This window comes from Antechinus flavipes, chromosome 2 (genome assembly GCF_016432865.1).
Source record: "Antechinus flavipes isolate AdamAnt ecotype Samford, QLD, Australia chromosome 2, AdamAnt_v2, whole genome shotgun sequence".
NCBI classification, from domain to species: Eukaryota; Metazoa; Chordata; class Mammalia; order Dasyuromorphia; family Dasyuridae; genus Antechinus; species Antechinus flavipes.
In genome coordinates this window covers 208,584,842-208,611,977 of record NC_067399.1, presented here as the reverse complement: position 1 = coordinate 208,611,977, position 27,136 = coordinate 208,584,842, and the positions used below count along the sequence as shown (strand labels likewise).

Below are 27,136 nucleotides of genomic sequence, written 5' to 3'. Positions count from 1 at the left end.
AGGGTTTAGTAATAGCACCTATCTCACAAGACTGTTATAAGGATAAATTGAGGTATTATATGTAAGATTCTTTGCAAATCTATATAAATGTGAGCACATGATGAAATTAAGAAAATATATCCCATATGTAAGTTTCTTCTATAAAGTTCATGTAAAAAAACATAATAGTGATGATAGTAACTTCAATTTGTATAATACTTTGGAGTTTTCAAAGCACGTTCCTAATAATAATCACTATATGGAGCACAAGAATTATTATGTCTGTTTTAAAGACAACTGGGGCTTCAAGCATTGATTGACTTGCCCACGTTTTTGGTATATCAGAATTAAACCCTCATTTCCTGATTCCAAGTCAAGTGCTCTTTCCACCACTAGAGGTATTTCAAGTTCTATTTTTACCTTGTGCTTTATTTACAGTTTGTTGAAATAAATTTATCAGCTCTAGTTTTTAATATCATCCTTCAAAACTTTGAAGTATTCTTCAAACAAAGAAGCAATGTCCCTTTTTTAGAAATCCAATTTTTTAAATGTCTGTATTTGTTCCTTCAAAAGACAATTAAAGATGGAAATGTATAAAAGTCACAGAGAGAGAAGGGGGAAAGAGAATGAGGGGGAAAAAATCACCATGATTTTTTAAATCCTAGAATAAAGGGTGGGAAGCAGAAGGGGTTTCCTTTCAAATTTCTTTTCTCAAAATAACTTACATCTAAATATTCTCAAAATGTCTATCATCTTCCTGTTTGAGTTAAAAACATCCTTTATAAAAATATAATTAGAAGGATGCAATGCCGGATAATGAGACTTGGTACAAATTTAGAAAGTGTGATGCTTCCTTTCGATGCTGTCCATCAAGTTTGCAAATACCACCACTTGGCAAAATACCAACATGAAGGAAATAAATAAGCTGAGCTCCTTGGAAAAAATAATAGTGATGAAAATATCAACACAGCACAAAAATAAAGACTAAATAATGCATCTGTGGGAGATTGGATGGTTGGTAAAAATATCCAAGGAAATGAAACATTCAACATCAGTAATTTGTGCCAATAAAGTATCTGAACTGTTAGTTGTTTTTTTTTTTTTTTTGGAAGGGTTGTATCTTTTAGGATAGAGGAAGAATGATGATTAAGTTAAAGTAGACTTTAGTTTACTTGATAAAGAACTTCTCAATCATTTGCTAGTGATTGATTTTTGAGACCTTATGTATTAACTTTAAATAAAAATGAGAAATCCTTTAAGTTTTCTTTTTATTTAGGTTCTAAACTTTAACATTAACTTAAGGCTGCAAAGATTCCCCCTCATTTTGGTAAATCTTGAGAGACAAAAATAAATTAAAAATCTAATAGAAAAAAAAAGTCAGATTCATATTTATTAAGTGCCTATACATATTGAGCACTTAATATGAAACAGATGGACATATATTGGAAAGTCACAGAACAAATATACTTACCCTGTGTAGTTAAATGATTGTAGTCTTAAACACGTGTGATTCCCCTTTGCAAATGCTCATTTAATGCTCAAATGATGGACAATTTTGTGATACAATTTGCCCAAATATTAAATGTCTTCAGTTCTTTTTAATTTCTTTATTTTGATCATAGACAACAAGGGAGTAGAAAATAACTACTTAGTCTTTACAAGGCTTCCATCAACATTTACATTAAGCTTTGTACAAACTTATAATTAGATCTTTATTGTCAAACAAAATAATACAATAATGATGTATTTTCCTTTCTAGAGATACCTTAAATTCAATTTGATTCATCTGGGTATTTAATACCATACCAATGTTTATTAGGTATCTAATACCAATAATATTGTAATCAGAAAATATCACTAAACAAATCACTGGACCAATATGATAGTACATGTAGGTTCCAATTAGTCCAAATAACATATACCCCAAAAGTAATCTCATATATTTGGATTCATACTATTCAGTATTTTTAAGTATATAAAACACACTAATTTGTTCTAGCCAAATGGAAACGTGCAGCATGAATTCAAATGTAACCTCTTCAGGGGATTCATTATTCACACTAATTGGGACCTAGCTGTAATAGCAATGACATATTAATATAATTTTTATGATCAAGAAACACATTCTATACATTATCTCACTTGATTCCCATTTTAAAGATCAATCATCTAAAATCTCCTTACTTCACCCAAGCAAACAAACTTACTTAAAGATGAAATTCTGATACTCAGTAACTAGGGTAAGCCACTACATTTGAGTCTCACTTAACTCTGTAAAATGAGGACTCTTTTTGGCCAAGTATTCATTAAACAATTAATGGTATTTTTTTAAACAACCCTAATATGTTTTTTCACTTCTAGGAGTTAAATACTTTTTTCAGGAAGCTTTGCTTCCAAAATATTTTTTATTCTTATCTTGAGTCAGTATATCATTGTGAAAATTGGCTTTGAGCAATGGCTCTGTCATTTATTAGCAGTTTGGTTAGGTTACAAATATTCTGAGCCTCAATTCTCTGATCTTATCTGTAAAATATGAAAAATCAATCATTCAACATTTATTACAGACACTATGCAGAAGGCTGGGAAAACAAAGACAAATGTGAAATATTACCTGGCCTCAAGAAACTTGCATTCTATTGGGGAAAACAGCATATACATAAATATATACACCACAGCAACAAGGGAAATTAAGGTGGGAAGGTGATGGAACCATCAGCAGTGGGAATGAAAAAAAGGTGTCACACAGTTATGGCTTTGCAGTTATAATAAGTATTAGAGCTATTATGAGCAACACATGAAATCATGAACTGAAGGACAATTTATAAAGTTCTACCCAAATGTAAAGTATCGACATGAAGTTGCCTAATGTTGTAGAATATCAGAGTTGGATGTGGTACTTAGCAATCAATTAGAAGCTCAGCCTACAAATGAAGATTTTATCTCATAGTGCCATTTTTAACAGGTTTTATTTCCTGATGGCAAATATCTGAAAAATACCAGGGGAGAATTTTAAGCATATGGAATGAGTTTAAATGTTAATGTCCATAAGGAAGAGCAGAATATTTTATGGAATGCTCTATTAAAGTATTCTGCCCTTGCAGGCATCATCACATAAATTTACAAAGTAAGCTAAAAGGAACAAAAGCCCACAGCAGAGCTAAAGTGCATGGAAGAACATGGTTTACATGATATTGTTACACTTTTTTCTTTTTTTTTCCCCATAGAACCTAATATGCAAAATGGGTTATCAACCAACCTACTGTGATTTAACTATGATTATTCACTGCATAAAAAACTAGAAGTGGTCACTGTAATCTGAAAGTGAAAAATAAAATCATCTGGCATTACTTAGAAAACGTGTATAAGAAACCACATGCTTGCTTACTTCATAATTATATCATTTATTTGCACTGATTATATCTTCTTAGAATCTTCTGTGAATTATTTCTTTTATGTTCACAACATCCCTATAAGGTGTATAAAGGAGCTGGAGAGTGAGGGAGAAGGTTATTCATATCAGAAAAAGTAATTTAATGAGACTAAATTTGTATGAAATCATAGCAAAAATCTTTTTCGCAAAAAAAAAATAAATAAAAAGCCATTTTCACAAGAAATTTCAAAATGCCATAGTATGATAAAAACAGCAGTTATCTAGAATGGAAAAAAGAAACTGGATATGTATGAGCTGTCTAGATATAGTTGACATCACTGTACTGAATGAAACCAGACATTTTTACAAAGGATGATTCAAGGAGAAAGAGGTCAGATATGGGAGAAGTTTTTGCTTTTTAGAATTGCAAATATCATTCTTGCAAGCCAGTTACCTGTATCAAATTTCCATAATTTGCCAAGAAGCTTAATGACTGAGTATGTTCCTGAATGGGACTGACTGGATGAAGTATTTCTCAGTATAGAGTCACATGATCCCTGTTCACAGAGTTGGGAGATTGGGCTTTGGACTCTGAGTCCAAGACCCTAGGAAGTCATATGATCTCTAAAAGGTGAGACAGGAAGTGAAGAGGTTATAGGAAGTGATGTGACCTGTGAAGAGTGGAGGGCATTGGTGACCATTGATCAAGGGTGGTTCTGTCCTTTTAGTCTATCCAATGAAAAGGCTTGGGTATTTTCCTATTTAACTGGCTGTTATTACTGGCTGTTACTTCCAGCTGACCAGGTTCCAGGACTATATGGCGAGAGTTGGAATGGATCCTAGGTGTGTCTGGGCCTCTCCCTGCAGGGATTAAATAAATGCTTTCTCTTTGTACTTGAAGATGTCTCTGATTAGTTAATTTGGGAAAGGGAGGTCTAGCACCCATCCCACACACTCCTATGAATCCATTTAAGCAAAAGCAATATGCTCCTTTTTTCCCTACCTGAAACCTATCAGAGAAAGATTCTAGGAAAATATAGACAACTTCCTTTCTTCACTCAAGTTTCTGAAAATAGATTTCCACTGGAGAAGTTTAAAGCATATGTGAATAGTAATATTTACAGGAAGTGAAAAATAATCATGGTTTTTAGAGATCTATGCAAATATAATGAAATTCCACTGTACCATAAGAAATGACAAAAGAGATAAGTTTAGAGAAACTTTGGAAAAACTGTATGTACTGATGCAGAGTGATCTGAGCTGAATTAGGAAAATAATTTATGCAGTAATGATGTTGTTTGTCCTTCATTCAGAAAGAGAACTAATGGCATTAGGAAGGTGATGTCATGATTTGCAAGTAAACTGGATTTAAATGACAGAAGGATGTACAAGGTCAGCAGCTTCACTTTTTCCTCTGGAGCCATCTAGGTCCAATGGCAAGATATTGATCAAGACAATTATAGATGGCTCAGGATGCAGCTAGGAGACCTTGGCCTTTTTAAGTTAAGGTCTCACTTAGACTGAGGCAACTGCCCACTGAATGATTAAGGCTAGGTAAAAAAAAGAGAGAAAAAGAAGGATCTCTTTTACCTAGTCAAAAAACTAAATCAATGTAGGAGGAGAAAATCCTCAGGGTTTCTGGCTAACACAAAAACAAGCGCTATTTACATTCCCTTTGAATAATCAGAACACAAACAATGACCAAGTGAAGTTTATTTTAAGAATTATTGTTGGTCAGTCAATGAGAGCCAAAGTCATTTGGGTTTAAGGCATAGTCCTCAAAAAGAAAATCTAGGCTGTAAATTCTAATATATTTTGCAATGTTTCAGTAACCAAAATTTATATTCCTTTGGGCAGATTACCTGCAGGTAAGGGTATGATTCCTTATGTGGACAGAGGAAGAGGAAGGAAGGAAGCAAGGAAAAGAGGAAGGAAGGAAGGGAGGGGAGGGAGGGAAAAAGGAAGGGAGGAAGAGAGGGAAGGAGGGAGGGAGGAAGAGATGGAGAGGGAGAAAAGGAGGGAAGGAGAGAGGGAGGGAGGCAGGGAAGGAGAGAGAGGGAGAGAAGGAAAGGAAGGAGGGAGGGATAAAAAGAGGGAGGGGAGGGAGAGAAGGAGGGAAGGAAAAAGGAAGGAAGGGAAAGAGGGAGGAAGAGTAGAAGAGAGGGAAGGAGGGAGAGAATGAGGGAAGAAGAGAGGGAAGCAGGGAGAGAGGGAAGCAGGGAGAGAGGGAAAGAGGAAGGGAGGGAGAACAGTAACAATATTTTAAAGACAAGCAACTTTGATAAGACTTAAAAAATTAATACAATGATCATGGTTCCAGAAGACTAATGATGAATCATGCTACCCAGCTCCTTATAAAGAAGCAATGGATTCAACACTCTAAATGAGAACTGAGAATCTGTTTTGATTGACTGTACATTTTTTATTAGATCTTTCTTTTCTTTTCAGCTGAAGAGATGGGATGAAAAAGAAAAATGCCTATTAAGTGAAAAAATAAAATCAAATAAAAACACAAAAGAAATTATATGGTTGCCATTTTTCTTGTTTTTGTGATTATTCAAAGAATTAGCTTAACGTTATTAACTCATTCTAATCACTGAACAACAAGATCTTTATGATGTACCTCAAATCTAATGAATAGTATAGTAACTCACATTTATGTAGTATTTTGTTAATTAAATCAATGTCTACTAGTAATACATGAATGACTTGTGTCTACTCCGATTCAAGATTCAACTCAAGTGCTGTGTTCAACCTCTCACCTTTCCTGTCTTCCTTCTATTATTGTTAACTACTGAAATAACTTTGTAGTGTTTTGCATTTAGACATATATTATATCCTGATCCCTGTATAATGTAAGATATTTGAGAGTAGAGTTCTGTTTATCTTTGTGTACCCAGTGCTTATCAGTTTCTTGCATGTAGTAGGCACTCAATAAATGCTTAATGAATTGATTCTATTTGAAACAAATCACAAGGGACACATAAAAACTTTTTTAAGGAATTCAGAATAATGAAGAACAATCAAGTTCCATGTCTCAGAGAATACTTCCTAAAAGACATACCAGTCAAATTTTCAAGTCTGGAGGAAGTTGCTACTCAGATTTTACATCAACTAATAGAATGACAAAGAAAAATGGCATAATGACATTTTTAAAAGAGCAGAAAGAATTCACTAAAGTACTCTAAAACGAACATGATGCTTGCTGTAGAGCAGACATGAAAAAAGCAGAGTGTTATGTTGAGTCTTTGATATTTCATTCATTAAAACACTTCATGCTTTTCATAGACTGTATCCAGTAACTACAGAAGCACTTATGGTTACCCTGAAAGAGTTATCAAGATACGGAAGCTATTCCATGATGATATGTGTGAGATATGTTAGAGCTAATGATATCCTGCTCAGTCTAGTATCCATACTTAACGCATATCTGCATATTAAGGCATTATCACTATCCCTATTTTATAGATAAAGGATCTGAAGCAGTGATTTCCCAAAGTCATAAATGTTAACAAGAACAGTGCCATGACTAACACATTCTTAACATTAATTTATAATCTTACATTCTTAACCAAACTACATATTGTTACAAAGAAGACACTACCTCCTCCCAGACATAAAATTTGGATTGTTATTCAATCTTTTTTCAGTTATGTCCAAATCTTCATAACCCTCCTTGGGGTTTTCTTGGCAAAGATATTCACAGAGATTTGCCATTTCTTTTTCTAGCTCATTTTTCAGGTGAGGAAACTAAGGCAAATAGGATTAAGTGACTTGCTCAGGGTCAACAACTGGTAAGTGTCTGAGGCCAAATTTGAACTCAGGAAGATGAGTCTTCCTGATTTCAGACCCAGCACTCTATCCATTGTACCAGTTAACTGACCTAAAAATTTGGATTAGCATGCATGTAAACAAGGATTTTAAAGCAGATGAAAATATAGCAGATAATTTTGATGTCTAGTAACATGATTCATCTTACAAGTTATTTCATGATTTACTTTTTAAAATATTGATGATAAACAAAATACTAAAGAAATAAACAAAGAAAACAAAACTAATAATATATCTAATATTTAAAGCAAGATTAAATTCAAAATTGCTGTTTGTTTTTGAAACCTGGAAAAATGATACAAGGATGATGTTTAGTTAAGATATATCTGAAATATTTTTTCAAGGATACAAAGACTATATTGAGGTTCAATATATGCATTATTATTAACAATAATTATAAGAGTAAAAAATACTTACCACTAGGTTCTTCTAGAACCTATGATTATAGCCACCCTTCAACTTACAAAAACTGAACTTACATATTTTTCATATACATCAACAGTCAATCAACTTTAGTGAGAAGGGGGATGTTGCTGCATTTTACCATCTCCCTGATAGGTATTTTCTCATAGACACAAAATTAAAAGGTAAGGGAGAGGAGAACAACTCAATTTTAATTCTAGCTCACAAAAGTCATTTTTAAGTGCTAATGTAATTAAAACAGAAGTGAATTTTTTTAAAAATGTTCTTTTCATGAAACAGAGGAAATAGAATTTGAGTGCCCTCAAATTACTAAAATTAAAAAGAAAGATCTTCAACATTATATTATATTCTTTTTAAAGAGAATTTATAGGCATGAATGAAAGTGGCATTTCTGTACTTTTTAAAAATAGAAGTGACAAATATTCTGGATGTGAAACATTGAATGAATTTTCAGACAAGTTGTTACTTGTTACTGTATTGTTAATTTTACTTAACTATTTTATTTTGTTACAAAAGACCTCCCACAGATGGGTAGTAAGCTGTAAATGTTTGCAAGGTTAAAAACAAAATTCATTAGTAAAATTAAGTGGGAAAGGAGATAAAATAAAAAAGAACAGGGTATTTTCAGTAGGAGTACCCACACAACAAAACTGTGAAACTACCCTTGCGGTTGAAACAAAATTAGGAATAAAGGAAAAAGAATAAAAAAGGGAAAAAAAGAAGTGGGGAAAAAGAAAGAGAGGTTGAGAACTTCAGATCACACCAAGAGATCAAAGGAGGAAAAAAGGAATAAGAATAAGAGGAAGAGAACTACTCCATCAAGTAGTGATGGTAGATAGGTTAATTCAGAAGGAAAATATAAATTAGTTGCAGTTATATTACTAGTTTATAGATAGGCTTTTATGGGCTGGTTATTATTTAATGACCATCTGTGATATTGTTCATAATGGAAAATGTGTTCCAAAGTGCAAATAACAAATTGACAAATGAACTTTTAGAGTACTTATTTGTAAACTGAATGGTTCCTATATTTTAAACTGAAATAAATGATGGGTGATTAAAAAAATTCTGCATGCTACTATCCATGAAAGATAAAACAATTAATATAATTTGTGGCTTTAAAAATCTCAGTTTAGAAACTTATTCTTAAGTGATATGTTGGTATGTCCTCATTATTAAAATTTTCTGACCCCACCAGGAACCTGGATGTATAATATACCAAACATCCCATTTTGTACTAGATAGAGATTACTTGCCAAAGCTATTAAAAACATGTACCTACAAATAGCAAGTATGATCATTTACCAAAAATGGATCAGCATGGCAACCAAAAGGTAAACATGGTATTAATAAAAGTTATACTTAACTTGGTACAGAGGTCAATAGGAAATTATCTCTTCTCAAAAGCCAACTTGTATTTGCGGGACCAATGTCTATAAAGTATAGAGTTTCTGTGTTTCCAATTTGTATTTGTAAGCAGGGAGCACACCATGATTTCTTTTCTCACAAATTATTGTTTGCCATAAATCCAGGGGTGATCAACTAGGATTCACAAAGACAGATAGAACAAAGGCCTAGCTTCTCACCATTACCATGTTTTTTAGACCCTCACTACTGGGAAAGTCAGGGCAATAGTGGTGCTTTCTTGGCCGGGTAGAAGGGGGGTGGGGGGGAGGTGCATCAGAGGGAAGAAAGAGAAGAGGAAAGGAAGCAGAATGAGTACTATAATCAGACACTTTGCTCTCCCTCTCTTCCAAGACATCATTGCCATCTGGTCCTGGAGAAAGCACTATTTTGAGAGAAACAAATAAGAATGAAGCTTGGGCTCCAATTATACATATTTATAGTAGCACCTTTAAATAATATGTAAAACATCTTCATTACTTTTATAATTTCTTTATAAAGATGACTTTCTTTTACAAGTCAAGTAAAATCAAAAAGTACTGTGCCAAGCACAGTACCAGGAGCTGGAGATAAAATGAAAAACAAAAAACATTCCCTTGTCATCAAGAAACTCACAGTCTAATGAGGGAGACAGCATGTAAATAGCTAGGTACAAACAAGATACATAAAGGATAAATTAAACATCATCTCAAAGGGAAGGCAGTAGCATTAAAGGGGATCAGGAAAGACTTCTTTTTACAAAGTAGGATTTCAAGTGGGATTTGAAGAGATAGAAGCCAGGAAGCAAGGGGTAGGAGAGAAATAATGAATAAAAATTCCCAGAATCAGGAGATGGAGGATCTTGCGTGAGGAACAGCAAGGAGACAATGTCAATGGATCACAGAGTATTTGGGAGGGAGAAAGGTATAAGAAAACCAGAAAGGTTGAAGGGAGCCAGGTTATGAAAGGCTTTGAACATCAAACATAGGCTTATATATTTGATTCTGAAGGTTATAAGTACAGAAATATAACTCAGATATTTAATTAGGGGGATGAGTGTGTTTTAAAGAAAGAAATTAAATGTAAAAGACAGTTAAAGCTAAATAAATCAAGGGAGTAAAATATGTTTTATGCCACAGATCACAGGATCATAGAAGAGTTAGAATGAAATTCAGATGCCAGCAAGTCCAATCCTTTCATTTTGCTTATGAGTAAACTGAGGTCTAGAAAAATAAAATGACTTGCCCAACATTTTAAAGATGTAAGTGTCAAAAGTGAGCATTAAACTCATGTCTTCTAACTCCAGAGGCAGTGGTATTCTTCCCACTGAATCAGATTGTCTCCCCCAGTGTTGGGGAATGCTGCAAAAATACAAGTAACTTTGAAGTCATTGAATAGAACATATATTAAAAGCATAATTAACAGACTGCAGAATAGGAGATTCTGAGGGATGAGAGGAAAATAAAGAAAGCTTACTGTGAATGCATCTGTTGAGAGATTCCTACTGAAGTCTTCGGCTTCAGAGTAAAGGTCATTTGAGCCACAGGGCTGACTCTCTGTGCAATCTCCATTTTCTGAGATGAAGAATGCTGCATAGCCTGCTCTGGGATGATCCATGAAGAAGGCCCAGGGCCCTGACTGCCAGAGGCAGAGATGGAAGGAGAGTCTTGTACAATTGTATTCTCACAGGCCTTGCCTTTTGTCCCTGGTTTGCATACGCACAGCTGAGGTCGCAGACACATCCCTCCATTTTGGCACTGTGGGATGCAGTTTGCTGTAAAAAGAAATTTAAAGGCATACCTTTAAAGTAAATTGATATATCATCAATCTTCCCTAAATTTCTGGATTAGGGGAATAATCCCTAAGAGTCTAATGTAAAACATATTTAGAAATAAAAGATCTTAAAAACCCAACATCATGTTAGTATCAAACTCCTCTTTTGTCTTGATTTAGTCTACTTTTTTTTTGGCAAGGCAATTGGGGTTAAGTGATTTGCCCAGGGTCACAGAGCTAGTATTAAGTATCTGAGGTCAAATTTGAACTCAGATTCTTTTATTTTAGATACTCTATCCACGATACCATCTATCTGCCATTTAGTTCACTTTCAGATTTTTTTTTCTCATGACAAATTTATTCTATAATTACAAAAACTTAGATTAAAACCTTGGAAATCATTTAATCTAGTCTTTTAAATTTAAATGTGGAAAATTATATCCCAAAGATTTGCCCAAAACTTACCTACCAGTCACTAAAAGAACTGGCATTTAAAATTCATGCCCCCTGATTACCAGTGTAGAGATATTCTATGATTTCTGAAATGGTGCTGAATTTGGAATCAGAAGATCTAAGTTCAAATCCTGAATACTGCTTTATACCTATTTTACTTAACTTTAGATCTCATTGGGCAAATTGCTTAACTTTAGACTCCATTCTCCTCAAATAAAAATAAGAAGACTAGATGAGAGATAATCTCTAAGGTCCCTTCCATTCCAAATTTGTGCTGTGACATCATCACAAAGTCCAAGAGAAAGTATTTCAGACATCAAAATTTATTTTACAATCAAATTGTAACATTTTTTTGAATGTGATGACCAAATGAAGACCAGCACTAAGACAAGACATGAAAAGATATGGCAAATATGGATTTCTATTATTTTTCCAGGTTTCCAGGTGGCATTGAGTAGTTTTAAATGACCATGTGGAGTTAGAGAGGTGACTAAAATATAAAATCTTCTAATAAGCTCAAGATATGATCAGCTCAATCTTGTATTAAAGGAGAAACTTTGGCTTCTTGTCCTAACCCCACCTCAGAGGCCCATAAATTTCACAATAAAAGAACTCAGTTTTTTAACTCAGATCTAGTCTCCAAAATTAGCATAAGCTATACTGAGTTGTAAAACAGGGTGAGTTTCCTTCAGCAAGATCATTTTTAATGGGGGGAGGGGGTTAGGTGGCTGAAATGTAGAACAAAAACAACTAGCATTTATTGCTGTGATTGTCCATCTTTCATTCTCAAAGAGGACCAATAACATCGGGAGGACAATGATTTGCCCAAGAATTGGTGAGGCAGAGGTGCTCAAAGTCATAGTCTCCTCTCTTTCTTGCTCTCCCATTTTGCAAAGCGCTCTCTGTGTGTGTGTGTGTGTGTGTGTGTGTGTGTGTGTGTGTGTGTGTGTGTATATATATATATACTCATTTGATGCCCACAATGTGTAATAGATGCTAGCATTAGCTCTATTTTACAAATAATGAAATACTGAAGTGCAAACTGCCAGCTAGTAAGCACTGGAGACAGAAATTAAATTTAATTTTTCTGGTTCCACATCCCATGCTCTATTCACTATTGTATCAAGCTGTAATGGAGAAGTACTGCTCTAACCCAAAGATTCTCTTTAAAGAGAGTGGCATTATTATTATTACTATTATATTTTTTATTTATAAATAAATTTATTATTTATATTATTACTATCATTATTATTATTATAAATTGCCTCACTTTCTAATAACAAGATGCCAAATATGTACTATAAGAAGTGATAGGAGATTGCACTTAAATGATGAGACACAGATCACTAAAACATAAATAATGGGGATAATCAACAGAAGATGAGAAGGTTAGGAGGTAGAGGTCAGGATTCTTATCTAAAAACTCTACTATTGCATAGCATAAACCTACTGGATTATCTGCTATTTTCCTATTTATACCTCAATAGTACTTATTTTAAGAGTTAAGAACTAAGACTCCCATGACTACAGGGTAAAGAGGAAACCTACAACACACAAGAAGGATCAATCTCAAGCAATGAAAATAGTTTTCATGTCTTGTGCCATAAAAACAGGATGAGATTTTATGTTTTCAATTAGAAATGCATTTTAGTTTAACATCTGAGAATGATTTCCTCACCCTTTCCTTCCTAAGGTGTACTGCTAACATCTTATGATCCAGCAGGAAACCTGCACCAAGCAACTTGTAAAACTGATTGTATATTAGAAAGCACTGGAATCATCAAATGCCATTTGGAGATTATTTTTATCCTGTTTGTTTGTAAATGGAATATTTTCTGGAACACATAAATTTCAACACACTAATTAAAAGTATTTGAGTAAAAGTTATACATTTATGAGATAATAGTAGTTAGGTGGCACAGTAGATAAAATTCATTCTCAGACCCTTATTAGTTGCATGAAATTGAGCAAGTCTTTTAACCTCTGTTTGCATCAGCTTCCTCATTTATAAAATGGGAATAATAATAACAGCTACTTCTCAGGGTTGTTGTGAGGAATAAATAACACATGTATAGTGCTTTGCAATGGTCCAATCACCTCATTTTACAGATAAAGAGACAAGTTTTAGAAAAATGAAGTAATGTGCCCGAGGGCATACAAGGAATGCCATGAATCTGGCATTTGAAACTAGATTGTCTGACTGTAAATTCATGTTCTTTCTACAACACTTGCAAAAAAAATGTAATTAAAAACTTTTCAATTGAATTGATCTGATAATATAATTATAGAAATGAGAATGCAAAGGAAGCCAGAAAACATCTCATCTAAACCCCTCATTTTTTTTTGACTTGCCCAAGGTTATCACATTAGTAGGGCCAAGATTTGAACCCAAGTACATGCAGAATTCAAATCCAAAATCCTGACTATGTCATCTCTATTTTCGAAAGGAAAAATCTATGTTCATATGCTATTATGTATATGTTCTTCAGATCCTATATTTCCTCAATAAAGCCTTCCCTGTTTGCCATCATCAACAATAATCTCTCCTCTCTCTAAAATCTTGCAATAGACTCTTAGGATATAGAACAAGAAAGAACCATAGTAAACATCTAATCTAATCCCTACATTTTACTGATGAGGATACTGAAGTCCTAATGTTAGGAGGTGACTTACCCAAATTCATATAGTTAATAAATAGAGAAGATATTCAAATCCAGGACGTTTACCTCCAAATGCTCATACCCCTATACTATGTGGTACCATTGCTATTTGCTTGGTATTTTTAATGTGCTTACATTTAGTTATCCATCAGTATTATCACAATGTTAAAGAGACAGCATGGAAGAGCTTCTCCTCATGACAAACTTATGTGAAAACAAGGACAAGAGAAAACACAGGATGGGTAGGTAAAGAAAAGTTGCAATCTGTTTCACTGGTAGAAATACCTACTACTCTGCCCAAAAGAATGAAAATTTTAATCAATGAAATCTCAAGGAACTTGTGGTTCAGGGCTAGAATTATTTCTTAAGAACATTGCTTTAAAAGACCCAAATCATTCTGGCTCTTATAGATAGGCGAATGATATAACCCAAGCCAAGACCTCTTTGGTTTTGTTTGGGCCCTGATTATTCAGAGTGAATGTAAATAGCAATTGTTACTATTTTGGTCAGAAATCCTGAGAATCTTCCTCTCCCAAACTGATTTAATTTTTTGACTAGGTTAAAAAAGGCCATTCTTTGCCTATTTTCTAACCTGACCTTAATCACTAAATGGGCAATTGCCTATGTCAAACTGAGACCTGTTTTAAGTCCCTAATTTAAAAAAAACCAAGGTCTCCCACTGCATCTAGGACCACCTCCAATTATCCAGATATAAATCTGGCTATTTGACCCAGATGGTTCAAGAGAAGAACATGACTCTGCAGAGCCCACCCTCACTTATGTCCAATTCACTTGAATATCATGATATCACCTCTCTGATGTCATGGTTTTCTTGGAGAATGAACGACAAAACAACCACAATAACAATCTAGATAAATAAAATATCAGAGCCAGTTGGGCATATTAGAGTTTCTATGCATTATGTCTTCCTCCTTTCCCACTATAAACTTCAAGTTTCTTTAACTAAAGATGTATAGGAATATGCTTTAGCTCACAGGAAGTAGGTAATAAATATGTTTGATTACTTGATAGATTTATCCCCAATAGCATCCAGCTTAGTGAAGCGTATATAACAGATGCCCAACAAATCTTTACTTACTGATATAAAAAAAAGTTAGAACCATGTGATCTTATCTCTGCTTCTTTCATGGGGCTTAGAGGCAACTATAAAGGAAACATGCCTACCAGTAAAAATCTTCTGACATGTACACCTCATAAAAATGTATTTAATGAGATTATTCACTTCATTTCTGGAAATGGTTTATACACTAACAATAAAATTAAACAGTGCCCAATTAAACAAGTCCAAAGGCAACAGCCAAATTTGGTAGATATTCCTTTACATACTATTGTAAAAAGTCCTTCATGCTCTGCCATGTCATGCCAAAATCCATGGTGAGAAATAGGTTACTCTTAGACTTACTTAGATCCAAGAATCACTTTCAAAAGCCCAAGAAGAGAATGTGTTTTAAAAAAAGAAGCTTTTTGAGGAATTCTGAATATCTAGACTGACAAGCTGAAAGAAAATGGTCCAAAACAGAAGTTCTCTGGTGATGGATTCAAGATGTGAAATGAGCTGTGCGTTTTTAGACATGGACAATTGAGGAAATGGATAGGTTTTGCTTAATTAAGTATATGCTCCAAGGGTCTTGTTTTCTTTTTTATTTTCTCTTCAAGAGGAAGTGAGAGGAAGATAGCACTCTTCCACTAAAAGAAAAATGTAAGAAAATGAAACAAATAAGTAAACAACTGTTTTCAAATGTCATAGGAACAACAAATTATAGGGCTTACATCTGTAATGGATCTGAAAGGTGATCTAAAGCAAAACTTCTCTCATGTTATCGATGAGGAAATTAAGGCCCAGAGAAAGCAAATGACTTGCTTAAAGTTATCACAAAGATGATCTTGTAAGTAACAGAGACAGCATTCAAATCTGAGTCCAGTTCTGTCTGATTCCAAAATCAATTCTTTTTCTGCTATGCCCAGGCTGCTTTCACATTCTGCATTCCTCAGCCATAATAATAAAGATACATGAAAACAAAATAAATCCTCCCTCCAAAAAAGAGTGAGTAACAATATAATTTTTTATTTATGATATAATTTTTGGAGCCCTATATTAGTAGAGAGAGTTTCCTCTAGGGAGGTCCCTATGCCAACAAGAGAGATATAAACAAAGGGACAGAGACAGAGACAGAAACAGAAACACAGAGACAGAAAAAGAACAAAGATCAACAGATAGCTAAATGTGCAAATACACATATATAGATAGATCTTTAGGTTTCTTCAACATTTCAACATCCTACTCCATTCTGACAAAAAAGATCTTGACATTTTTTACACATCATATGATGACATTTTTAGATGAGCAAATTTTGTGCCAAAGTCCAGAGAAAAGAATTCATTCTTAGGCTCTAGTACGTTAAATTTTTTTTTAAAAAAAAGAAATCCTTTGTTATATTTTAAATGCTGTAGCATTACCAAACCAACAATATCACTGTGCTACTTGGCCTCATAACTAAACAAGTTGCAGCATGCCTATTACATGTGTCTTGGGGAGAAATGTGAGTCTCACTGTGTTTTATGTGATCAGAGACAGCAGGTGAGAAACTGCTTTGCTGTATCTTCACAGCAATTCCCAGCTGCCCTTTGAAGTTATTCAGTAACCCTGAGTGCTATCTGATCACAAAAAACATAGCATGAAGTCACATATTTTAAAATATTTTAATATCTTATCTGTCTGTAGTCCAAAAAATAAATAAATACTTCTCCTATAAAAAGTCTTGGACTCAACTTCCTCCAAGAAGTCTGAATGGCTAAATCACTGCTACTGAAGTCCCATATTTCTCCAGCACAGTGGAAAAATAAAATAAATGATGCATTGCAAGGTAGTAAATTTTCTAGAAAATAGAAACAATTTTTAACCATTTTATATACATCCTTCTTAAATGTATATATGTATCTACATATATATGTGTGTGTATATATTACATACATATGTAATATATACACTTCCCTTCTTATGCAGAGGACAATGAATCTACTATTCCATTAAATTCATAATTATATTTTGTTCACTTATTTCCCAATTATTGGTCACACAGACTGTGTCTAGTTTTTAGTATTATGAATAATTAGTACAAGTTTTACAATTCTCATTGTACAGATAAGAAAGAAACAGAAAAGAATAACCTATGAGACTGCAATTCCTTTCAATTATGGTCTAATGGAAATTCTCCAGGAAGACAAATTTAAAATAATAAGGTCTCCTTGCAACAGTAATACATAATATTGCAAATAAAAGAATTTATGAATAGCAAACACAAATGAATGATCTTTTTATTTTTATGCTTTTCAAATACTATATTATTATAATTATTAATAATAATAGCTTATAGTTATATGATACTTTAAAATTTGAGGAGCACTTTATATATAATGCCTCTTTCAAAAAACACAGAAACTCCATAATTTCTTATCAAATAGAAGCTAGAATACTTAGTGGAGATATTTTTTAGAAGGGACATTCTAATTGAAAGGTTAAGTAAATGATCTTCCAAGGTCCCTCCCAGCTCTGGGATTCCAAGATTCTAATCTTGCTTTTTCCTGATGACTCAGAATCATCATTATAAACATTTGTGGACAGAAACATTGTTCAATGTTTTCTGGTTTTCACATTTCCTCTTTCAATGGAAACTGTCATATGTTCTTGTGTCTGCCCCAAAGAGTCTTTCTCCTGATGTCCTTCCCAATCTTGTTTCTCAGTCCTGATAGAGTTTGCTGCTTCTAATCATCTTATGGTTCAGATTTATTAAGGAATACCAGATCAATAGGCTTGTTAAAAGCATCTACTTCATGTGAGGATCTCAAGAATACTGTGACAGATATTTCAGTTATTTAGCAGTTATTTTTAACCTTACTTTTATAGCCAAAGAGCTTGAGTTATAAGAAGTCTGATCTTTCTTTGCAAGAGAGGTATTCCTATATGACTTCATTTAAATTAACTATTGTTTTGGATAAAACATGCTCCTTTCTATATTACTAATAAAAATATAATGATACTTTTAGAGCCCTGTTTATGGTATAATTTAATTAACTCATACAATATATAATGAAAAAAATAGTAAATAACCTTTCTGTTTCAAATTTCAAAAGAAAAATAACTCATATAATTCATCTCCTCATGACAAACAATATCCAGAAACAGTTACACAGCTTTATTGTAGTCATAAGTGCTAATGAATATGAAAAAGATAATCATTCTCAAAAATAAATTATATATAAACCTTTGTATTGGATTTTTTTAGAGAAACCTAGAGTTACTCAGTGCACTCACATTACATTTACTATGAGGCAAAATAAAGTGACTTTCCAAAGATCAAACAGCTAGTGAGTTACCCAGTCAAGGCTAGGAGGCTGGGATATTGAAATATAAATAACTATAAATTTAATATCTGCATATAACAGTAAGAATCTATGATTGGGACTTCCAGGTCATATGAGCAACAAGATGGCAGAATGACATTTTCTCTGATCCCTACAACCTCTGAAACTTCCCCAAAATAGAAATTAAACACCAAAGATAAAGTAACTACAGCTGTTTCCATGGACTAAAACACCAAGAATCCAAAACAAAGCTAAAAACAAAACTCAGGAACAAATACTCACTGACCCTAAGCTCACTCACTATCCCTCCATCACCGCTCATTCTACCAGCAATGAGGCCACATTGGCAAACCCAAAGAAACAATATAGGCTTATAGAAAAACCTACCCTTAAATTCCAGTTCTTCCTCCCACTTTCCAGCATCATAGAAACTTTGGCTTCAGACTATGTAAATTTCTTCAGACCTCAAAAATAGGGGAGCAAAAAGTCACTGTCTTTTAGGTGCAAAAGCCAGCTAGAGATGCAATCCAATGATGCACTAATGATGCAAAGCTCTGAACTGCAGGTGACAATAGGCTATGAACTGTCAGTGCCAATAGGCTCGAAATTGCCAGTGTTAGGTCAAAAAACTATTGAATAAGAGGAGTAGAATAAGTCACCAAGAAAGGATTCTTTGTGTTTAAGGATCTTTCTTCAGCAGGTCAGAGTGAAAAAGCATAGTGACCAGCTGGAATCAGTTTGACCACCAAAAGTCAGTTGGGGCAAAAACTTAGGCTGGTGAACTGTGAATTGACCAGAGTGGTAAGAGGTTGAGATACTCTACGATTCATTCCCCAAAGAAATCATAATCAGAACAGTGGGAGTAAGATGAGAGCAATAAGAAAAATAAGGAGCAGGGTGTGTGTGAAAGTAGAAACACCAAAAATTAAATCTCAAAGACTTGGAACATAAATATAAATCAATAGGAAAAACAGTAACAACAGAATAAAGCCTCCAGATCTGGTAAACAGTTAAGCATCTGTGAATAAATGTTGCAAAACAAAAATACTGAAACAATAGTTTTAGCAAAGTTGCAAGTTATAAAATATATCTTCAAAAATCAGTAACATTTTACATAAAATAATAAAACTCAAGAAGCAATAATAGAGATATCTTATTTGAAATAACTACAAAATAAATAGAATAACTAGGCATTAAACTCCCAATTACAAAGTACTTCTTAAATAATTAACAAACAATCTAAACAGTAATAAGAATGTTCTAAGTTTACAGCTAGGCACACCACAAAATAAAAAGGACAATAATTTATACTATTTAAAGTTAAACCAAACAAAATACTAAGAAAATATTTTACAGAACTTGATAAAATAATAACCAATTTACTTGGAAAAACAAAAGACATTAAACATCAAGGGAAATGATGACAAGAAATAAGGATGAAAGGGAATAGAATTTTGTATTAGAATTTAAACCACAGCAATAGTCATCAAAACCATATCACATTATTAAAAAGAGAGAGAGGTTAATGGAACTGACCACACAAGAGAGATGAAAAAAGAATAGAATTTAATAAACTAGTCTTTGTTAGAGTGGAAAGGATACATTACCTAAGGAAAAACTCCATCTTTGATTTAAAAAAAAAACTGCTGGGAAAACTTGAAAGCAATCTGGTAGAAATTAGGCTTAGACCGAGACCTTATACCATACTCCACAATATAATCTAAATAAATAACCTTAATATTAAATAATAAACCTTAATATTAAGGATCATAGTGTTAAAAAAATTAGAAGAGAAATGTAAAATGTACCTCTCACAAATATGGGTGAGAGATATATTTTAGCCAAAGAAATGATAAAGGCAATTTAAAAAAATAAAATAATTCTTATTACTTGAAACTAAAAAAATTCTGCCTATTAACATATGCAGGAAAGAAGTCTTCAAATAAAAAAAATCTTTGTATCAAATTTCTCTAATATGAGTTTGGTATTAAGATACATACAAATTTTTAAATAAATATACACATATATATATGTATAAATTTTAAATTAATGACTAATAGATATCCCAAAAGATATAAACAGGTATCAAATAATAATAATAATAAATAATATTAATAAAAGAAATATAAATCAAAATGGTTTCATCTCATACCCTGAAAATTGACAAAAATGACCCCCAAAATAGCAACAATGTTGAAAAGGTTATGGGAGGTTAGGCACCCTAAAATAAGTGGAGCTATGAAATTGTAACAATCATTTTGGAAAGCAATTTGGAATTATGAAAATAAAGTGATGAAAATGTAAGTACCATTTGAAGCATACCCATTGATAAGAAAAAAAAGGTCCCCAAATACTTCAAAATATTTATATCAATACCTTTTTATGATAGCTAAGAATTGGAAACAAAGTAGATATCCGTAGACTTGGGAATGACTGAAAATATTGCAGTACATGAATGTAATGAAATATGTAAGAAACAATGTATGTGATAAACACAGAGAAGCATGAAAAGATACATCTTAAGCAAAGTAAAGCAAGCAGAGCAAAGAAAACAATGTATAATACCTGATTTGATGTAAATAAAATGACACATCAAGAAATCAAAGTGACAAAGTTATGAAGAAGATGCCCCTAAACCACGCCTGGGTAGAGCTGAGTGTTACACATTGTACATGTTGTTGTTTTTAAAACTTTCTAATCTATCATTCAGTTATGCTGATTATTTTTCTCATCTCTAAAAAAAAAAAAAATCAACAATCCTATTTGTCACATGGAATGCTTTTTTAAGGAGGAAAAAGGGAAAGGATACATACTGTGATGATATAAGAAACAGAAATTATTAATTTTTTTAAAGAAAGAAAAAATAATTTGATTGTCCAAAATGTTACTAAACTGTGAATAAGCTCCAAGAGAAATCAATGAAAAAGAAAAAAAGACATATTTACAAACACATTTATAGCAATTTTTTTTTTGTAGTAGCAAAAAACTAGAAACTAAAAAGGTGTCCAACAATTGGGAAGTGACTGAACACATTATGATACATGAATATAATATAATACTATTGTTTGATAAGAAATTGTAAAGGAAAGAGTAATAGAGAAAAAGGAATATCTGTATAAATTGATACAGAGTGTAAGAAGAACAAAGTAAATAATTTATACAACACTATAGCAAGATAATGCCAATATTAAAAATGGTAATACTAGCTAAATTAATTTACAGATTTTGCATGATATCAGTCAAATATATAACAAAATTTATTTGCAAGAACAAAAATCTAAAATATCAAGGGAAATTATGTAGGAACAATAGGGATAAAAAGAGAAGAGTAACTAGACATCTAACTATACAAATCTTTCTACTATACCCTACTGTTATTTGCAAAAAAATGATCTGACATTTCAGTTCTCATTTTTCTACCCCTCTCTCTCTTCCTGCCTAAGGTTACTATAACAGCTGTTACCAAGCAAAGAAATCTGGAAATATGCCAACAAATTCCAGTGATGAGAAAAAAAAAGAAAAGGGAGAAAAGGTGAAAAAATTGACTTTCCACATAAAGTTGGAAGTGTTTAAACAGTTTAGACTGGTAAAAAAAAAAAAAGTGACTAAATTGCTGAAGCATTAGGAAGTAAAACTTCTACAATGAAAACAATATGTAAAGTACAAAAGCATCCCACCAGGCTTTTTGATACTGTCCTATATTTAGAGCTTCAGCATTTTCTAATTTCACAACTTATTTTAGCACAGCATGGCATTATTAATATTTAGAGCACTAAATGAAACAAATTTAAGCCTATTGGCAAAGTTGGTTTCATTCAATTATAGAGCCAAAAATGTTCTAGTGGGAGAAAAAGAAGCCCTTTTGAAAAATGGATTTTCAAAACATTTCCAAAAATAAGTTGACTGCCTACTACTTCAGCACTAAGAATCAAATGGAGAGAAAAGTTGATAGGAGAAACACTAGAGGGGGAAAGAAATATAGTTTTGATCCAATGTACCAAATTCAGGCTGCATACTCAATTTCTGCTGCCAGAGACTTCAAAGTGATGGTCTGGAGAGAGGGAACATTGCTTTACTCAGTCCCTGGAGGTAGAATTTGACCTCTTCCAGTCAAACTTCAGCATTAATCTTAAAACAGCCTTGCATATCATTTTGGAAAGGTTTTATCAGCCCACAAAAATCTTCCTTTCTCACACTAATACCAAAACAATGCAGTGACAGGGGAAATGAGTCTTGGTGGCAGATATCATCACTGATTTGAATTACAATGTTTCTGGCTTATCTCAAGGTCCCCATTCAAGAGTTCCAGATTAACTTTCTTAACTAAATTAAAATTATTATTCCGATGCTGAAAATATATTTTTCAAGTAAAATGACTTATTTTGACAATGTTCCTTAGGATGAATTAACAATCAATATAATTCAATTCAACGAACATTTATTAAGTGCCTACTATATGCCAGCTAGATGGATATAGTGAATAGTTTCAGGTCTGGAGTCAGGAAGATTCATCCTCCTGAGTTCAAATATAGCTTCATACACTTATAATTATATAACCATGGGCAAGTCATTTAACCCTGTTTGCTTCATTTTCCTCATCTGTAAAATGAGTTGGAGAAAGAAATGGCAAACAACTTCAGTATCTTTGTCAATAAAACTCCAAATGGGTTCACAAAGAGTCAGACATTACTGAAAATGACTGAATAACCACTCTGTACCTAACACTGTACAAGGTACTATGATATAAAAACAAAAACAAAAAAAATGAAATAGTTCCTTCCTTTGAGAAACATATTCCACTGCAGAGAATGCAATATTATTTTAGAATTAATAAAATACAAAGTATTTACATAGCAATTTGAGAGAAAAGAGGGCTAATAACTAAGATACTATCTAATATTACATGGTAACATATTCAGTGTTATGCAACTGCATTAACACTAATTAACTAATTAATTAACATTAATGCAATGTTTTGCATTTTATGCAAAATGTAGGTAATTAACTTGTATTTTCAAACTAAACCACAGTTTTAAAAGTTACCCTAAAATTAATTTTTAAAAATTACTTTTTTACAAAAGCTCCAGGATATAAATGTCTAAATATCACTGTGCAATGAACATCAGTCACCCTGTGCTGTGCAAAGCCTGCCCTAAGTCCAATAATCAAAGTCTACCCAGAAGAGTCAACATGATCAGTTATAAAATAAGCAAAAACCCTCTAAGCTTCAGGATGAAATTCAAATCCAACCCTCTGGGAGATAGAATACTGGAAGCAAAATGCATGGTAGATAATCATCCTTATAAGCAAGCAAGCAATCAAACAAATAACATGCAGACTTAACATTACTACTGTGAACAAAGAAGTCATTTCCAGGAACAAAGTTGAATTCAAATATTGAGGGTTAAAGACTCAGCAATTAAGAAATTTCAAAGATATATTTTCAAAATGTAAATACAAAAAACTAAAAGAGAAACTGCTATTATTCTCATTGAAGGCATCCTACTTCAGAGAAGACTTTAGGCAAATTTTATGAGTGTAATATACAAACTTTAGAAAATAATTCCCTAAGTCTTCAGAACTTCAGAACTCCAATACAATGGGAGTAATTATGACTTCCCACCTTGAGGGAAAACAGCAATGACTACAATTGCAGATAAAAATATCTTTTTAGATGTGGTCAATGTAAAGATTTACTTTGCCTATATATATATCTGTATACATGTGTATGTGTGTGTGTATATATATATATGTATACATGTGTATGTGTATATATATATATACACATATATATATATATCTGTATACATGTGTATGTGTATATATATATATACACATATATACATATATATATGTGTGTGTGTGTGTGTGTGTGTGTATATAGAGAGAGAGAGTTTGACAATTATACTTCGTTATTACAAGAAAGGGATGGTATTTGCAGGAAAGCCATCTTTCCTGAACAGAGGTATGTGAGTAGTAATAGTAATTACAAAGAACAGCATCAATGTAACATTCCAAAAATACACAAAAACAGAAGGAAGTTCAAAAGAGGATGCAGATAATCAAGGGAAATTGTTACTAATATCTTACATTTAATATACAATAAAAAGTATAGCATAAATTTACAGTTGTATATACAATTCCCTATTCAATTTCTATACCATAAAATACTCATATTTGTTAATGTTTAAATTCACTAAACAAAAAAATGAGTTTGAAACTTTAAAAACTAAAATATTATCTTTTCCTGCAATGTACCCTACATAAAAAATATCAAAAATATCCTTGTATCGATTCATTTCTACTTTTATGCCCAGTCTTTTCAAAATAATGAAAGGCTACTGTAGATGTAATTTTAGGAAAACCTATTTCTGAATATGACAAAATCTTGGCAATTCAGCATCATAAAAACTTTTCATTATGAAAGCCAAGTGATAAAATGTATAGGAAAAAGAAAGATAACAAGAGTCAGAAAACCAAGTTCCAAACATGGCTCTTCTAACTGGTTAGAAAATCTTGAGTAAGTTATATCATTTCAATTTTCTCACTTAAGAACCATGTTCTATGCTTGTGGGATTGTGGAAAAAAGATTGAAAATGAATAACCAGACAAGAGGAGAACCTGAAGAAATCAGAGTCATGGAAGCCAATGGAAGCCTCTATTTAGCAAGCACGTACATAATTTCAAATTGCTTTCCAGGGTGGTTATACTCATTCACAGATTTATCAATAAAGAATGCACCAATATTCTTGTTTTCCTATACCTCCTTTAACATCTGTCATTTTCTTTATCATTTATGCCTTCCTCATAAGTGCAAGGTAAAATTCAAAATTGCTTTAATTTGTATTTTCCTAATTAGTAGTTATTTGAAAGTAAGATTTTGGAAGTAAATATTTACAATGTAAAAACAAAAGTTTAGTTCTTGGAAAAAACTCAGAAAAAAATTTAAAAATACATAGAAATGTTCCTTCAAGGTAATAATATTTTAACAGTAAATGAGAAAAGAATTGCTTTTCCAAAAAAATCATAATGTAGAAAAGGCATCTTGAAAATGAATGTTTGGAAATGTTTCCATTATTTGTGCTAAAAAACAAGCATGTGTCACCCATAAAAACTCTTGCCTACAACTCTTTAAAATCTTAGAGAGAGAATTTTCTAACCTGTTTTTAAAATGTATCAAATGAAGTATTTCAGTAAGTTTTTAATCTTTTCTTTAAAAACATAACACCTAGGGACAGCTAGGTGTTGCAGTGGATAGAGCACCAGCCCTGAAATCAAGAGTACCTGAGTTCAAATCTGATCTCAGACACTTAACACTTTCTAGTTGTGTGACCCTGGGCAAGTCACTTAACCCTAATTGCCTCAGCAAAAAATAAATAACACCTTCCTATTAGTTTGTAAGAATAGCTTCAAGAAAGATAGAGAGTAATTGGCTGAATTTAAACAAAAATATTTGCAAAATTGGTAGATGTCATTGAAAAATGTGTATCAGAATTTAGCAAGCATAAATAATTGGCTTTTTCCATTTGTGCCCACATACCTTTGTAAGATCTCTTTAATTTGGAAAAAATTAAAGATTTGAAAAAGGGATGCACTCTTTATGGGGTTACATCCTCTTATGTTAAGATGTTACTAGATAATTTGTCTTATGAAATCTTAACCCCAAATGACTGGAAATCCATAGCTAAGACATGTCTAGAACCAGGACAAAATTTATTGTGGCTTTCGGAGTTTCATGAATTATGTAGGATTCAAGCCCAACGCAATAGGCAAACAGGAACTATTGGACAAATCACTTTTGACCAACTAGCTGGTGAAGGTCAGTATAGAGAGAGTTCAGAACAGATTTATTATCCCATAACAGTATATGAGCAAATTTCTAAGGCTGCAATAAAAGCTTGGAATTCTCTCCCTGGACAGCAAGATGAAAGTAAAGCTTTTACAAAAATAGAGCAAGGTCCCACTGAACCTTTTGCAGATTTTGTGGGATGTTTGCAAACAGCTGTAATAAGAATCATTGGCGACAATGCAGCCACAGAAATAATGACTAGACATTTGGCTAAGGAAAATGTCAATGAGATTTGCGAAAGAATTATATGGGGGCTATACAAAGATGCTCCTTTAGAGGAGATCATAAGATGCTGTGCCACAGTGGGTACAAATGCTTATTATACCCAAACTATTATGAACACAGACACAGATAATTGGTTCCTCTTTAATTATTTTACCTTCATCATGTCACTTTCCTGCTCAATAAATTGTGATGGTTCCCTAAGTGCCTCTGGAACCAAAAAGGGACACAAAAAACAAGTGTGTTTACCTATTATTGTTCTTCCCCAATCTATTTTACAGTTTTATTGAAATGTAAACATAACTTCTAGATAACTTCACACTGAATATTATAACAAACTGAATATCTTATTCCTTATAAACTTTCTTGGAATGTAAGTTTCTTCCAAATAGAATTTTTTTTGTTATTTCTTACATAAAATTCTCTCTGTGGTGATTTTCTTCTTTAAAAAATGTAAAATGATGGTTATCTCTGGGAGAAGGTAGGTTTCTGGGAGAGGTTTTCTGGAGGCAGCCTTAGTTTCAGTTAAGAGTAAATAATCACCCAAAACGCAGCCAGGTGATAAAAGTTCAGATCTTTTATTGTCTCTAATATAGCCTGGTTAGCTTAGAGGCCTATCTCTCTGCTTGGTTCCAAGAGCTCCCTCTGAATGTATCCAAATCCAAAGGTTTTGTCCTTCAGCCTCTGCCTCTGCTTTCTTCAGCCTCCAGCCAGCACAAAGATGGAATGAATCTTGTCTCCTTCACTTGGGGCTCGGCTAGCTTTCTGGTGAGTCTTTCAGACCAGCTTGGTCTCAGTGGGGGAAGTGCA

The 27,136-nt window shown here is 32.9% G+C and overlaps 1 protein-coding gene across 2 annotated transcripts in view; it reads right to left on the bottom strand.

Annotated features, from left to right (window-relative positions):
* The window catches only part of LTBP1 (latent transforming growth factor beta binding protein 1), a 439,704-nt gene that overhangs the window by 368,226 nt on the left and 44,342 nt on the right, over positions 1-27,136 (bottom strand). For both annotated transcript variants that reach the window (XM_051976131.1, XM_051976132.1), the window contains exon 3: positions 10,463-10,760. In XM_051976131.1, coding sequence (XP_051832091.1) covers positions 10,463-10,760 — 298 coding nt within the window. The remainder of the gene's footprint in view (positions 1-10,462; positions 10,761-27,136) is intronic.